This window comes from Botrytis fragariae (assembly GCF_013461495.1).
Source record: "Botrytis fragariae strain BVB16 chromosome Unknown tig00000001, whole genome shotgun sequence".
Taxonomy (NCBI): domain Eukaryota; kingdom Fungi; phylum Ascomycota; class Leotiomycetes; order Helotiales; family Sclerotiniaceae; genus Botrytis; species Botrytis fragariae.
Genome location: NW_023500987.1, coordinates 3,329,439 through 3,342,545, shown reverse-complemented (window position 1 = coordinate 3,342,545; position 13,107 = coordinate 3,329,439). Strand labels below are relative to the sequence as shown.

General features: G+C 42.7%; 5 protein-coding genes across 5 annotated transcripts; 2 read left to right on the top strand and 3 right to left on the bottom strand.

Annotated features, from left to right (window-relative positions):
- Positions 1–1,087: 1,087 nt before the first annotated feature.
- Bfra_001022 (putative polyketide synthase protein) lies at positions 1,088–2,176 on the top strand (the record flags this gene model as incomplete). The annotated part of the gene is made up of 3 exons (XM_037331462.1): positions 1,088–1,445; positions 1,505–1,972; positions 2,022–2,176. The coding sequence occupies 3 exons, from the start codon at positions 1,088–1,090 to the stop codon at positions 2,174–2,176; spliced, it is 981 nt and encodes a 326-aa protein (XP_037197795.1).
- A 2,336-nt stretch (positions 2,177–4,512) lies between these two features.
- Bfra_001021 (uncharacterized protein) lies at positions 4,513–4,813 on the top strand (the record flags this gene model as incomplete). Its single annotated transcript, XM_037331461.1, has 2 exons — positions 4,513–4,602; positions 4,667–4,813. 2 exons carry the CDS (start codon positions 4,513–4,515, stop codon positions 4,811–4,813), a joined length of 237 nt encoding a protein of 78 aa, XP_037197794.1.
- Positions 4,814–5,327: 514 nt separating this feature from the next.
- Positions 5,328–6,755, bottom strand: Bfra_001020 (putative zn 2cys6 transcription factor protein; the record flags this gene model as incomplete). The annotated part of the gene is made up of 6 exons (XM_037331460.1): positions 5,328–5,393; positions 5,451–5,548; positions 5,753–6,136; positions 6,366–6,444; positions 6,545–6,612; positions 6,671–6,755. The coding sequence occupies 6 exons, from the start codon at positions 6,753–6,755 to the stop codon at positions 5,328–5,330; spliced, it is 780 nt and encodes a 259-aa protein (XP_037197793.1).
- A 93-nt stretch (positions 6,756–6,848) lies between these two features.
- Positions 6,849–7,978, bottom strand: Bfra_001019 (uncharacterized protein; the record flags this gene model as incomplete). The annotated part of the gene is made up of 7 exons (XM_037331459.1): positions 6,849–6,957; positions 7,057–7,114; positions 7,177–7,258; positions 7,288–7,336; positions 7,369–7,505; positions 7,651–7,742; positions 7,864–7,978. Coding segments are annotated over 7 exons (642 nt in total), but the record flags the coding sequence as incomplete, so codon positions are not given.
- Positions 7,979–9,562: 1,584 nt separating this feature from the next.
- Bfra_001018 (uncharacterized protein) lies at positions 9,563–12,658 on the bottom strand (the record flags this gene model as incomplete). Its single annotated transcript, XM_037331458.1, is given in 6 exon segments — positions 9,563–9,910; positions 9,932–10,438; positions 10,497–10,705; positions 10,717–10,984; positions 11,564–12,603; positions 12,649–12,658. 6 exon segments carry the CDS (start codon positions 12,656–12,658, stop codon positions 9,563–9,565), a joined length of 2,382 nt encoding a protein of 793 aa, XP_037197791.1.
- Positions 12,659–13,107: the final 449 nt, after the last annotated feature.

Here is a 13,107-nt window from a genome sequence, read left to right as displayed (position 1 = left end):
CAATAAATCACGGGGTAGCTTTGAAAAGCAAATATGGGCTTGCCTTCATGGGAGGTAATCTGAAAATTATGTTAGTCGTGTATTGATATAGTGAGAAATTCTGAAATGCTAAAGTTTTATCTCTCATAGTCATATCTGATATTTGGCCTGCAACTATGCATGTGATTTCATGATTAGAAAGGAATTAGGTGACATTGAGAACGCGTACGGTGGACAATGAGATGGAAGTCGATCGATTGAACTGCTGAAAAGACTTTTGTTTCTGAACTTTCATTTATGTTCATTGGTCATGAGATACAGATACGCAGACCTGTGTACCTAGATATCAACTCTTTTAGCAAAACAATAAGCTCGTTGAGTAATGTAACAAAACAATGTGAAGCAGTGAATGGCAAGTTCAAGAGGTGAGGAGACGAGGAGATACCTGGATTAGCACTTGGACCATCAACAAACAAAATCCAAGATCACCTGATATTTTATTTAACTTCTCGACTTGACATCCCTTCCTCCCTCTTCCTATCTCTTGTAATCATTCTTTTCAATAAATTTCATGTCTTTGATACAAGCAAAAACGATCCAATTCAAGCACACTTTACACAGAAGGTAGACCTGTCTGTTTTCTTCTATCTACAGAGACAACGAAAGTTACGTATCAAGATCCCAATATCGACGAAGTTGATAATCGAGATCATCGATGTAGAGTATATGGCTTTGGTAACAATCTATTCTTCGTGGTCAACAAAACAAGAATAGACCAATACCCACTGGAAGAAGTGTACATATATCGATACAAGCTAGAGATTCTGCAAACCAATTGCGAATATCAAGTTCGGGATGTTTGAACATCCCGGCACGTGCTCTCATCAAAGATTGCCAGCCTTGCCTCAGGATATTTTGATGTTTAATCATCAATATCGAAAGAGTAATCGAACACACAACTCTTCGATTAATATACATAACGAGGTGCCTCGGTACCTACCATCAAGGGTCTAGCTGCATAGAGACCCCACTTAATTTTGTAGAGTATATCTTTGACTCTAGATATCTTACATCAAGTCACAATGTTCAAAGTAGCAGAATTCGAACCATGTCTTCCAGATCTACTCACATCTTCAAAAGTATCGATGACCTCGACCTAAAAGTCGACATCATTTACCCATCTTCTCTTACTTCAGTCTTAACCACAGTACTTTACCTTCACGGTGGGGGACTTACAGGTTTCGATCGAGAACATCTTCCTCCTCATATCGTTCAATCCTGTCTACTTCGAAATTGGCCTATTATTAGCGCAGATTATCGTCTCATGCCGCAAGCTAGTGCTCAAGACATGTTGGAGGATGTGATATCCGCATACGACTTTGTACACAAAAGGCTCCGGAAGCTTCTTAATTTCAAGGAACTCGAAGCTGAGAAAATCAATATTATTCTCATGGGTTCAAGCGCTGGTTTGTACTTCTGGGTTATTGACCGGTATGACTTGAAACTCTGGACTGAAGTTTCCTAGGTGCTTATCTATCATACATTGCCAAACCCCATCTTTCACCTCCACCAGTTGCAGTCTTTATATACTACGGCTGTCCAACCGTCCACGATCCTAAAAACTATTTCTCCAGCAGCAAAACACTTTTTAACGAAACGCCCTATCCCGAATCTCGATTTGCGCATTTCCTCGCAAGCTCCCCAATCATTAACCCAACACCTTCTTTCTTCCCAATATTCAACTCATCCTCTCTTCTTCCGAACTTTTCTCGTGATCCTGCATACAAACCTTTGCCTAAGGAAGAATTCGAAGATCGTTCTTCACTACTCTTGTGGTTAGTCCAAGAGAACAAATTACCTGAGTTGTGGAAAGGCGTTGATCAAGGATTGGAAAGTGAGGTTTGGAAAGGGTTTGGCAAGACGATTATCGTGCATGGAGATCAGGATGAATTGATTCCATACTATATGGCAAAACAAGGTGTTGATGTTATTGGTATAATACCTTTGAAAAACGAAAGTGGATCTGTGCTGATAGTATTTAGGACCAACTGATGCTCAATTGTTTACTGCAATCGGCAGGAAGCATGGTTGGGATATGCCCTTGTTTCTTGGAGATCCAGGATTAAAAGAAGTTGAGGAGGCTTGGGAAGCTTTGGATAGAATCGTTGTAGAAGCTCAAGGAGAGCCTTCATCTTAAGAACAACTTCAATATTTCATATACGTCAAAATAAAACGGAGAGCAGTGTTTTTGTATGGGGTAACTGGTAAAACACCAGTGAGGACATGATGTAAACTAAATCCTTGACGCTCAAATGATCACTCATTAGTCTGAGCCATACAAGGCCTCTATGGCACAAAACTCGTTTGAAACACGAAATATCACTTTGATGGGTAATGTAGCAACACGCAAGGAAATTACCAAGTACTTTTCAAATTCATCTACTCCAGCTAAGCTATCAAAGACACCTCTTCGCGCAAGATAGATCAACATAACCGGACGAAGTGGCTCCCAACCAACAATATCTACTATTGAAGCTTAAGTTGGATCCGGTCATGAATGCAGAAGCACCTAAAGCAAGGAATGCAGCAGGTTCGCAGGTAGAATTATCAGGCAAATCTAGTCTTTCCAGTAAGCAGCACAGTCAAGCCGCAAGATTACAGCAATCAGGACGTCAAATTGCAACGAGCTCGGCATTGAGTTCCTTGATTCTTGAGTCTTCCTTCTTGATGGGACTAGAGCGGGCTTAGTGTGTTCTGGTGTCGTTTTGGGAATTTTTAGCCTCCAACAGAGCAAGAACTGAAAGAGAGTAACAAATTAGTGGATTGGGATTGAGATCTTTGTCGAAGGCTGCGTGCTCTTTTTTAGTTCTTGCTCTGTTGGGGCTTTATCGGTTGTGGGGCCTTCATCGCTAGCAGTCGTAGGAAGAGTCGGATTGAGATGCTCAGTGCGCCTTATTTAGAGAAGGAGTGCGGAGTTCTCTTTGGAAAACGAAGTTGAGGAAATCGTCTCCCTCGAAATTCGTACTGCTTCCTTTGACGTCCTGGGGGGCAAGGCACGTGAAATTCTGCAGTATCCCCACTTGTTTGCGCTTTGCGTAAACGGAGTGACAACATCTCCAAGCCTCTGAATGGAAGCTGTTCCTGATCTCAAATGGGGCGATGGCCCGTCAATGATGGGTTGATAAAACATTTTAGCGGTCCGTCGTTTTATTGTAATTTGCATACATTTGACCAGCTTCTTGACGATAGCTGGTAGTGCTCTCGCGACGACCGTTGCCTCAACGACATTGTTGCTCGGTCAAGGTCAGGTGGTGGAGGAAGCTGTTGTCCGGTCGCAATGTGTACACTTTTCATCGCTGATAGTCGTAGAAGCAGCGCCGAAGTATCTTTGAACTCAACGGACTCAAGGGAGGCTCTTCTGTTTTGTTTGAAACTCGTAGGGCCTTTAAGCCAGAAAATTCTCTTTCCGTTAAGTTGATTTTCTTTCAAATTTAGCTTCCAATGTGTGGCGCTTGATCAATATTATGCCGTCCTACAATGTGTGCGGCATCTTACTAGGATGACTGAGATTAGTCGTTGCACCGTTTCCAAGAAGGAATCAAGAATAATAGCCACTTACAATGCTTGTTGTCTCGCTGTTTAAGTTGTTGCGCAAGCTTGAGTGGGGAGGGTGCCACATATTATCGTTGCCAGCTGCCCCCAGGGTATTTGCTATCACCAGTGGCGTCGTAAGCAAAGTCGTGTAGCTTCTTGGTCGTAGACTTGACCAATTAGATACAAATGACTATTATCCGTAATTAGTACCCTCGAAAATAGTTACGCTGTTCCGAACCTACAGTAAAAGAATGAGCAGAGAAACGTGCATCTACTGTGATCATTTGCGGGCTTCCGTTGGGCTTGATTTACTCGGGAGCAGAGGAGCCAAAAGTATAAGCGGTGGAATATAGTCCTGGAATCTGCTTCCATTAACCTGGTCTTCTCAAAAGAACACTGCGAAAGACTTAGCCAATCTACCACGAAAATGGTCTGAGCTTTTTGAGAGTGTACCTACCAATACAGCGAAAATACAAACACAATCACAAGAAATCACCAAAACCACCACCATCACTGTGCACGCCGAGGCGGCTAAAGTGAACAAAATAGATTACTATCTAATGAACTAATATACAAAACTATGACAACAAAATAGAATATGCCAAATTACAATATGACTTGGTGACAGCCCCTTACACGACGGATTTGTTGTTGAATTAAGTCACATTGTAACTTGACATACTCCTTGCATCGGTATTACAAGTTAAATACCGCAATGGCTTGCTGGTGTTAATCGTGGCACCTCAAGAGCCTTGAAATATTCTGGCTGATCCGCAAGAGATAGCTCTCGATATATGTGCGAACACCAGGCAAGATGCAATCGGTGATGTACATGTTTGCACCGCCTTCTCCAACATTGCTGATGCTGATTGTGGAAGAAGCCTAAGTTCTTGGTTCCGGGCTCTTGCATACCTTCTGAGATCTTCGAGGCTTTAAGCCATGACTTTGGAAGTCTTGGGGTCGCGCCCAAGTTTCCCATTGTATGCTCTTGCATACTATTTGCCTCCCTGGAAGAGGTTGCATGCTGGTGTTGATTGTGGTAAAGCTTCAACTCGTGGTTCCAGGCTCTTGCATACCATCTGAGATCCTCGAGGCGTTAAGCCATGACTTTGGCAGTCTTGGGGTCAAGCTCAAGAAGTCTACAATGAGATTTCATGCTGGTGTTGGTCGTGGTAAAATCCCAAATTCGCGTCTAGGCTCTCGCATATCATCATCAGCTTCGGATTCCAACACCGTCTAAGATTTGAGAGAAGCTCTCTCATTCCTGAGACGTGAGCGTGTATTGGTCGGCACCCCTGAGAGTATCTCAAGGAACTGTTAATCATCAAGATTCATACACAAAAGTGTTCATGCCAATGGGATAGACAGTCGCGAAACTTGAATTTGCGAACGATGAGCTGGATCATGTCAGGTTGGTGATTTGGAAAGCTTGCAATTTGATAAAAAAACCATTCCATGGCTTGCGAGCTACTGCAACTACCGTGCTAACCTCGCCAACTGACTTGTATGGTGCGGACTTCATTTCAAGGTTGAGCCAATTCACTCCCGTGGATTAACCACTGGAGTAATTTCATCTCGCAGTGTTGGCACTCAGCTTTTTACACAAGACTTTGGGCCGCTACTAGGAGAGTCAGAGATTGTTTTCTCATGACACCAAATGACTGACTTACAGTCCGAGGAACTTGGATCGCGAGGACCTCAAAGACGGCACCAACTGTGATCTTTCTAGGATTGTTGAAACAGCATTGCACAGTTTAATCTTGATCGTGGTCCATCCTCCCAAAATTTGAGACGAGAAACTCGGAAGATTGAAGATTGATCTGCAGAAAAGTGCCGTTAGCAAAGGTTGAAAAGAATGATGGAAGATCTCGACATACCTGAAGCATACTGACTTTGAGACCAGCACCTTGAATTAATTCCACCTCATAATCATAGCTCAGAGGATTCACATCGATAGAGGCACGTCCGGAGACGGCTAGAGAGAAAGGATTTTATTGTTACATAACGCTTATAACTACTACACAGTCCATCACCACCAATATTCATCCAAAGAAATCCACCATCTTGATTTCCCCCATGCTCTTTTGATTATTGTAACATCTGATGGTGAGGTTAGCCTTTACTCGAATTGTGATGCTTATGGAAGGATAACTTGCTTATTCAGGATGGGTGCAAGAACCATAGCCGGTGGTACTTGAATGCTGCTGCTGCTGCTGAGGTTGTAGCGGTCTAGGTGGTGCTATCAAGTTGTTCCGGAATTGACGTCGAAAAGTCATTAGCAGAAGGTGGCTGTTGTCTTGCGGTACAGTCAAGACTGAGTGTTGAGGGTTCAGCTTGTAGTTTGGATTCGGCTGGATCTTTGTTCTTCGATCACGGGTGTAGTCGTTATTATAAGAGCAAGCCGGACCCCCAACACTCAGTTCATGCACGGCGAATTGCCAGAGCACCATGGTTTTATAGGCTCTGTGTTCTTTCTCTGTTCTCGCCCGGTTGAGTTTACATCGTGCAATTGCGGCCTCATTTTCTGCTGAAAGGAAGCTCGAACAGAGAAAGAACACAGAGCCTAGAAATCTACACAAGAAGGCGTTTTCGAATAGGCCCTTAAATCTTGAAGTACTAACTTCGTCAGCTAGTTCTTTTGAAATGTGGGAGATGGATGTCACTTACGCCTGACTAGACCACGCAGGCCACAACCTGGGTGAGGAGTGAATGATTGTTGATTGCCAATATTTGATTTTCTGCTATTTTATCACGTTAGCAAAAATCGTACGCGAGCATGGAGTTCTATTAACCTGAACTTAGAAGTGAAGTTCTAGCCTTTTGAGGTGGCTCGATTTCAGGATCGCTGGTGTCGGGATCCTCCATTATCTGCTGCTTGAATGTGTTAGTCTTGTCACGAACATCAAGGTGAATCAAGTGGATCGAAAGAAAGAAGAAGGAAGAAGGACGGACGGACGAGAGAAAAACTTACTTCAGGTGTCCCCCACGACACCACCACCATATTTCCCCGCAGAACCCTTCTCCCAATCAATTCTTTATCTACCAAATGTGGAGTCAGCAAGCGTCGGCTTGGTTTGAGCAGAAAGAGGAAACGTACCTGAAGCTCGCACAGCACGCACCACCACTAAATCTCCCAGCAGACCTCCTCTTTCTCTAAGCACTGTTCTCACTCTGAGTAACATGCTGCAACTCGATTCTGCCAAGGCCTTAGGTCAAAGTTGACATCTCGGACTCGGAGAGCCGCATCTGGTGACTGATGATTTTCGTCAATACGCTCAAATCCTGTGGATTAAGCTAGGCAGGAGTAGGAGCTGGCTCCCTCGAGATCTGTGATTGTTGCTGGGTTCTGGCAACTGCAGAGAACCAGCTCCCACTCCGCCATGGCTTGTCATATAATTGCGTCATCGATGAAGAAAGCTAGGCAGGAGCAGGAGCCAGTTCTCCATTTGGCGAGAATTTGCTTCTCTTCCAATTATAGAGAACCAGCTCCCGCTCCTCCATGGCTTGTCATATAATGGCGTCATTTCAGTCATCTGATTACCTGTGAATTCGCATGGTTAGTAAAAATCTCAGCATGAATCGGGAGAAATTGGATGAACATACTTGCCGATAATCTCGGCACCACCTGCGGTTGGTAAGACCGAGGCGGGCCGCTCCAGTCGCCTCCTCTCATCTGCTCAAATCTCTGGAGAGAATTGAGTGTTAGCGCATGACCACTTTCAGGTTGACCCAGTGGTCAAAGATGATGATGGCAAAAAAACAACTGTAAGTGGGTAAGATTTTAATTTCACATACCTTATTGTATTTGTTTCACTTTGAGAGGACGGAGCACAGCACACCATGGAAATGGGTGTGGATCTTTCTCTTGTGACTGAAAGATAGGTTTCCTGTGCTCCGTCCTCTCCGATTTTGTGAAAAATATCGTGAAGAGGCTGAGAGTTCTAAAATGAACACCACCCTCAGTAGATGACTCTTAACAGGTATATATATCCAGTGGATAATAGATCATATTGATGAAGGACGATGATGGTGAATTGAAATGGAAAACAACAAGCTTGGGGAAGCGTTCAATCTCACATACCTTTTTGTATTTGTTTCACTTTGAGAGGTCAGGGACTTATGGGTGCCCTGCCTCTCCATATTCTTTTTGAATGATGAGATGATCGTCGCTGAAGCAGAATTGATCGTTAGTAAGTTATCCTTTCGATCTCCGTCAAGCATCCAATAGATGTATGATGATAAGTGGATGCCGGTGATGAAATAAATTTTGGAGTCTTCGATCTCACATACCTGTGTGAACTGGTTTCGCGTTGAGAGGACGGAGCACATATGGAAGTCGAGTTAATTGGCGCTGTGCTCCGTCGTCTCCATCATGTTTTGCATGGTAAGAGTCGAGAAGGCATCTCTGCTAGAAAGATAGGAGAAGGAAAAGGAGAAGTAGGAAGAGGAGGAAGTTTTTGTTTGTTGATATATCTTGTGGGAAACCTGAAATCACCAGAAGTGCGGCAGATCAAATAGGATTCAAAAGCGGCAGAATTCCCAATCTTCCCTAGCGTGGAAAAAGCAGATAAAAATCAAACCACTACCCTTGCTAAGCCTCTTATCCTCTTGATTTATCATTGGATAGATCTGTTTTCGTACTAGTCTCTCAGATCCAAATTCCCTCGCTCAAGTACTTCCCTCCTCCTCTCCTCTCTTCCTTTCTTTTTCTTTCCTCTACCATCAAGTACCATGGATCCTCACAGTAATATCCCCATTATTACTTCCCGAGCTTCACTACATGGTGCTTAATGCAGATCAAACTTGGATATCAAAACACCCATAGCAAAGTTATTGCGAATGGGAAGCAAAGCTGTTCAAACATAGCGGGGAAGCCACAGCTTCAAGTACCATCGATTCTTACAGTTGACTATCTTCGATATCTCTCTGTCTGAATCATCAGGTGTTGCTTGTTGCAGATTAAAGTGAACTTCAAAGTGCTCAAGGCAGAGTCTATCTGTGAGGGGGTGTAACCACGTTCATACACACAATACAATAGATTTCTTATAGATTGATTTGGAAAGGTTTGGCTGCTGGGAGACCTTAGAGTATTGAAGCGCTTTTGTTTTATCATTTGTATCTAAGTATAATCATCAATAACTCTCTTGATTTGTATTGTTTATTGCATCAATCCCATATGTGATACTCGAAATAATTAAATTATTATTTCGTGCTTGCGCTATTCCCCAGTCCATACATGTACCACCCTCCCACCCTCAGCTTATCTCATTATTCCACAGTCACAGCCTCACACTTCCCAGATTTTATCTCACTCTCAGCCTCATGCACTGACAAACACCACTTCTGTCATAAAAAAAATCAAAAGGAATAATCTTTATCATTACCCACAAGACAATTCGAAGTGTCTAGATACTCATTTTTGCATAAAAAATCAAACTCAAGGCGGTCACTCGAACCGAGAATCCCCTAACCAGCCAGTCCCGAAGTTTTCCCATGCCTTCACATTGTTGTTTATTCAACGTCCACATTAATACCCACACACAAACATCCATTCTGCCAGAAAAAAATCATTTGCTTTCACTAAGTATTATTCTTGTTCGCTATTACTTCAACTAATTCTAATTACACAGAAACCCGCTGATATGCTCATGTGCCCATGTGATTTTACCTTGAACCCTGCGCAAAATGAACAAAAAGCAAGGCAGCGCTGTCTCATTCACTTCTAATCAATCCGCCATGTACTCTAAACTGCCTTTCCCTATCAATTGCATACATGAAACGCTAAACGAAAATCATTGTAGACTCACAAAAACACGACACGCCCAGCTAGAATCAATCGAGTCCCTCATCTACAGACTTTATGCTCTCCTCATCTATCCATCGAGTATTGAATAAGTCCATCGACTCTCTTACGAAGCACTTTCTCCAAATAATCTGTCGAATCCATAATCGGCATGTCTGATAAGCTGCACATGACTGCCCGGAATTCCTAGTCGTCTTCATCAAAAGGTAGAGTCGTGTAATGCATCCACTTCATGGCAAATGCCTGAAGTAAAATCATTCCCATTGGCCTGGTTTGTTCGCCGAAGCACCTTTTGGTGATGAAATTTAGATAGAGACGAGAAATCACATAAAAGGGAGTTTTTGTTTTGCCCTCCTGTATATTTTTGGCGTAGTTATTGTAGTGTTTATGATGTTTCAATCTGTCTGCTCTGATATTTTTGGCGCTGATATCACAGACGAATTCTTCTAGCCATGTATGAACTCCTAACTTGCATTGGCATCGGTTTGAGAGTCCAACGTACCATTCTGTATTCTCTCTTTGCATTCGAAGAGGCTAGAAATTGATTGAGCCAACAGAAAGTATATGGTGTGACGCCGCTTTCGAATCAAGGTATTTGGAGATAAAGTATTTGAGCGCAGCCACAAAGACGTAAATTTGAGAGACCTTTATATCTATCTGCAGCATTGGAGGGAGGGCTGCCACTGTTGGACAGCCTAGGCGGTTGCTCCAAGGGTTCTTAGCTGCCTCGATAGAAATTGAAGATCCTGACTTCTTCAGTCTCTCATTAATCATCGGACACACTGATAGTTTGACTGTCTCAACGTCAATCGGGCGCTTATTTGTCTCGCAGAAAGAGAATGTCTCTAGATTGAGGTATTTCGAAATTTCCCACTCGATAGGATAGTCATCAGCCCTGAAATATACGAGTTTTTTGAGTCCTTCAATGGTGTATGATATCACACCTTTTGGTGTGAGGGAGTGAAGGTAATTCAAAGGAGTACTTTTGAACATTTCATCATCGTCCCCCCAATATTTACATAACATCTCGGATAGCTTTATAGTCTCGGAATATTCATTTTCCTTTTTCCTGTTAGCAAATGAAGCTTTTTAGATATTTCAACGAGGTGTATTATCATACCAATTGTATCCACAGGGAGTCAGGTAAGGACCATGCAGCATATTCAGCAATATTGACTTCCATATTATACATATTCCGAAGTACTATCATATTTTCTTCAATCTGATCATCCCAAGAGAGATCAAATGCGTCTTTATAAACCTTAGTACCTTGGTCAATATTTTCCCGGAAAATTCCTTCCCTGAGGTCTCTCAACCTGGAATGACTTCCTTTGAAGTACTTTTTTCTATTGACTTTTCCTTGGGTAACTTTTCTGCCAAGATCTCTTCTTCTGGGAGACATTTCTCTGGGTTCCCTTTCCTCGGTATCTTGGAAGGCCTTTGTCTCTTCACCCTCACCCTAGATAAATCATAAAAAAACCCAGTATCTTCTTGGGTTTGGAGTTCCGAGCAGCAATCAACTGGCGTCGTCTTAACCTTTTTATCAGATTCGTCTAGTTGTATACCACAAAAAAGTGCTGAGCATGCCTTGTCAAACTCTGCCATTATCTGGTCTGTATCTAAAAAATTGAGGTATTAAAATTCCAGGTTTATGAGCACTACAGTTCCTATCTGTCGTATGTGTATATTCGTTGTTGGAGTTGTTGTTTCTGATACTGGAATCGAAGACTTGACAGATGGAGGACGTTTCTTGGTGAGAATTTGGACTATGGTTAAAATATAAATAAATGACAAACATTAAATACCAAATGATAAGTGAAATCACACAATGGGCAACTAGAGATACGCGTGTGTAAAGATGATATATTATTGATGGTCGTTGAATGTGAGGAGGAGCAGCAGAAGCTGCACACGCTGATAAAAATCATCATTTCTGGTGCATCTCAGAACAGGAAGGTTGTGTCAAATATTAATAATCATTCTTGCTGTATTTGACAAATTCATCGTTCATGAAAAGCTCCGTACCTGCTGTTTGAGGAAGTCGCCTGTAAAATCTCAGACTGGAAAGAGAAAGAACATCCAACGCCGACATGATTGTGATCCTTGCAATATTAACAAGTTTTTCTAACCTTTTCAGAGCCTTCCAAATATTACTTCATGCAAAAAGAAAGTCTATTTAAATTCTACCTCGGGTTCTAGCACTCTAGGAACCGCTCGTATACCCAAAGCATGTGTTATCATTCTTGAGGCGACAGTAATTGTTGTTTTAGGTCTTCTCGTTATGGATTGGTTGGTTTCTGGCAAGACTGAGGTAGTAAGGCGTGCCTTCGAATTTTGTGTATTGAAGATGGGAGAGTACACCTCCCTAAGACTGTTCGAACTCACAGATACGCCACTTCGAAATGATTTTATGATTTCGGCAGGATGTGGTCTCCTCGCTGATGTTGACGTGAGTGATGAAGTTCGTGACTGAGGATTGCTGAGTCGTCTTTTTGGGCTTAAAGTTGACCGTGTGGCTCTTGGCTCCTGATTGCTCTGCATTCTCAAACGTAAATCTCTACTCTCCCTTTCGAGCTCTCTATCTTCTCTTCCGGACACACTAGGCAAGTTAAGAGGCGCCACCGAACTCGTGTAATTTTGAGGCTTGAAGAGTTCTATTGTCGTGGGTGGAGCCTTGCCGTCGCTTGTGCCTTCCAATAGTATCGATTTTCGTCCATTTGCTGAAACAGTCATTCTCTTTTCAGACTCCTCATGATTCTCAGAAGTCTCTCCAGACTTCATTACTTCGCAATTGTGCCCAGATTTATTCTTGTTCTCGAGGATGATTACTTCTCTGATGGCAACCTTCATGGTAATTGCTCCCGTTTTTTCCACCTTATCTTTTCCCATCTCTCTTGAACCTCCATTTCTAGTAAGCAGATCTAGTACACCGTTTTCGATTGTTCTTGGTAGCTCGATTGGGACCGCGGAAACAATAAGACCTGCAGAATCCTTCTTGTTTCTCCCTGCGAGAATCTCTCTGGCGTCAACCTGTGCGTCAACCTTCTTCTCGATGACTAATGGCGCACCAAAACCAACTATAACCCAATCGACTCGACCCCCAGGAAGTATATTTTTTTTCCACACTACTTTATTTCGTGTGGTATTTTCGGCCCGCTGTCGAGTTAGAAGACCGACATTGCACTGCTCTTGCTTTCCGTCCCGAGAAACTACGTTCTTTATGCTGGCTGCAGCGCATTAGTGAACGTCTCCCAGACTGAAGCTATTCTTACCTTGCGACATGTCTTCGATTAATATCTATATTCGTGGTTTTTCTAATTTTTTGCGTGATTGAGATGACTTCTTTGGATCGCGAATTTATAGTTGAGTTCTCGATCGACAGTATGAATGTTGTATCGGAAATGCGCAACTTCGTAAGAGGGATGAAAACTGAATTGTGAATGATGATCACAGTCCCTTCACTGGATATGTATGGTACCTGAGAGGGGATGATCTCTCTTGTTTCCTACGAGAAAAGTTGTAGACAGGTGAATTTGAGACACATGCTTTGGATTCCGGATTCTGAGAGAATGTGAAGCCTACGACTGGATCGAAATGGAAGGTGCTCTCAAACAAGAATTATCCGTTCCTTCTCGTGAATCTATATGATAAGACAATTGACAGAGGGTATCCCGGTAAGGAAAAATGTATTTGATTTGATTCCAAGTTGTAGTTTGCGAAGTTGCAGATGA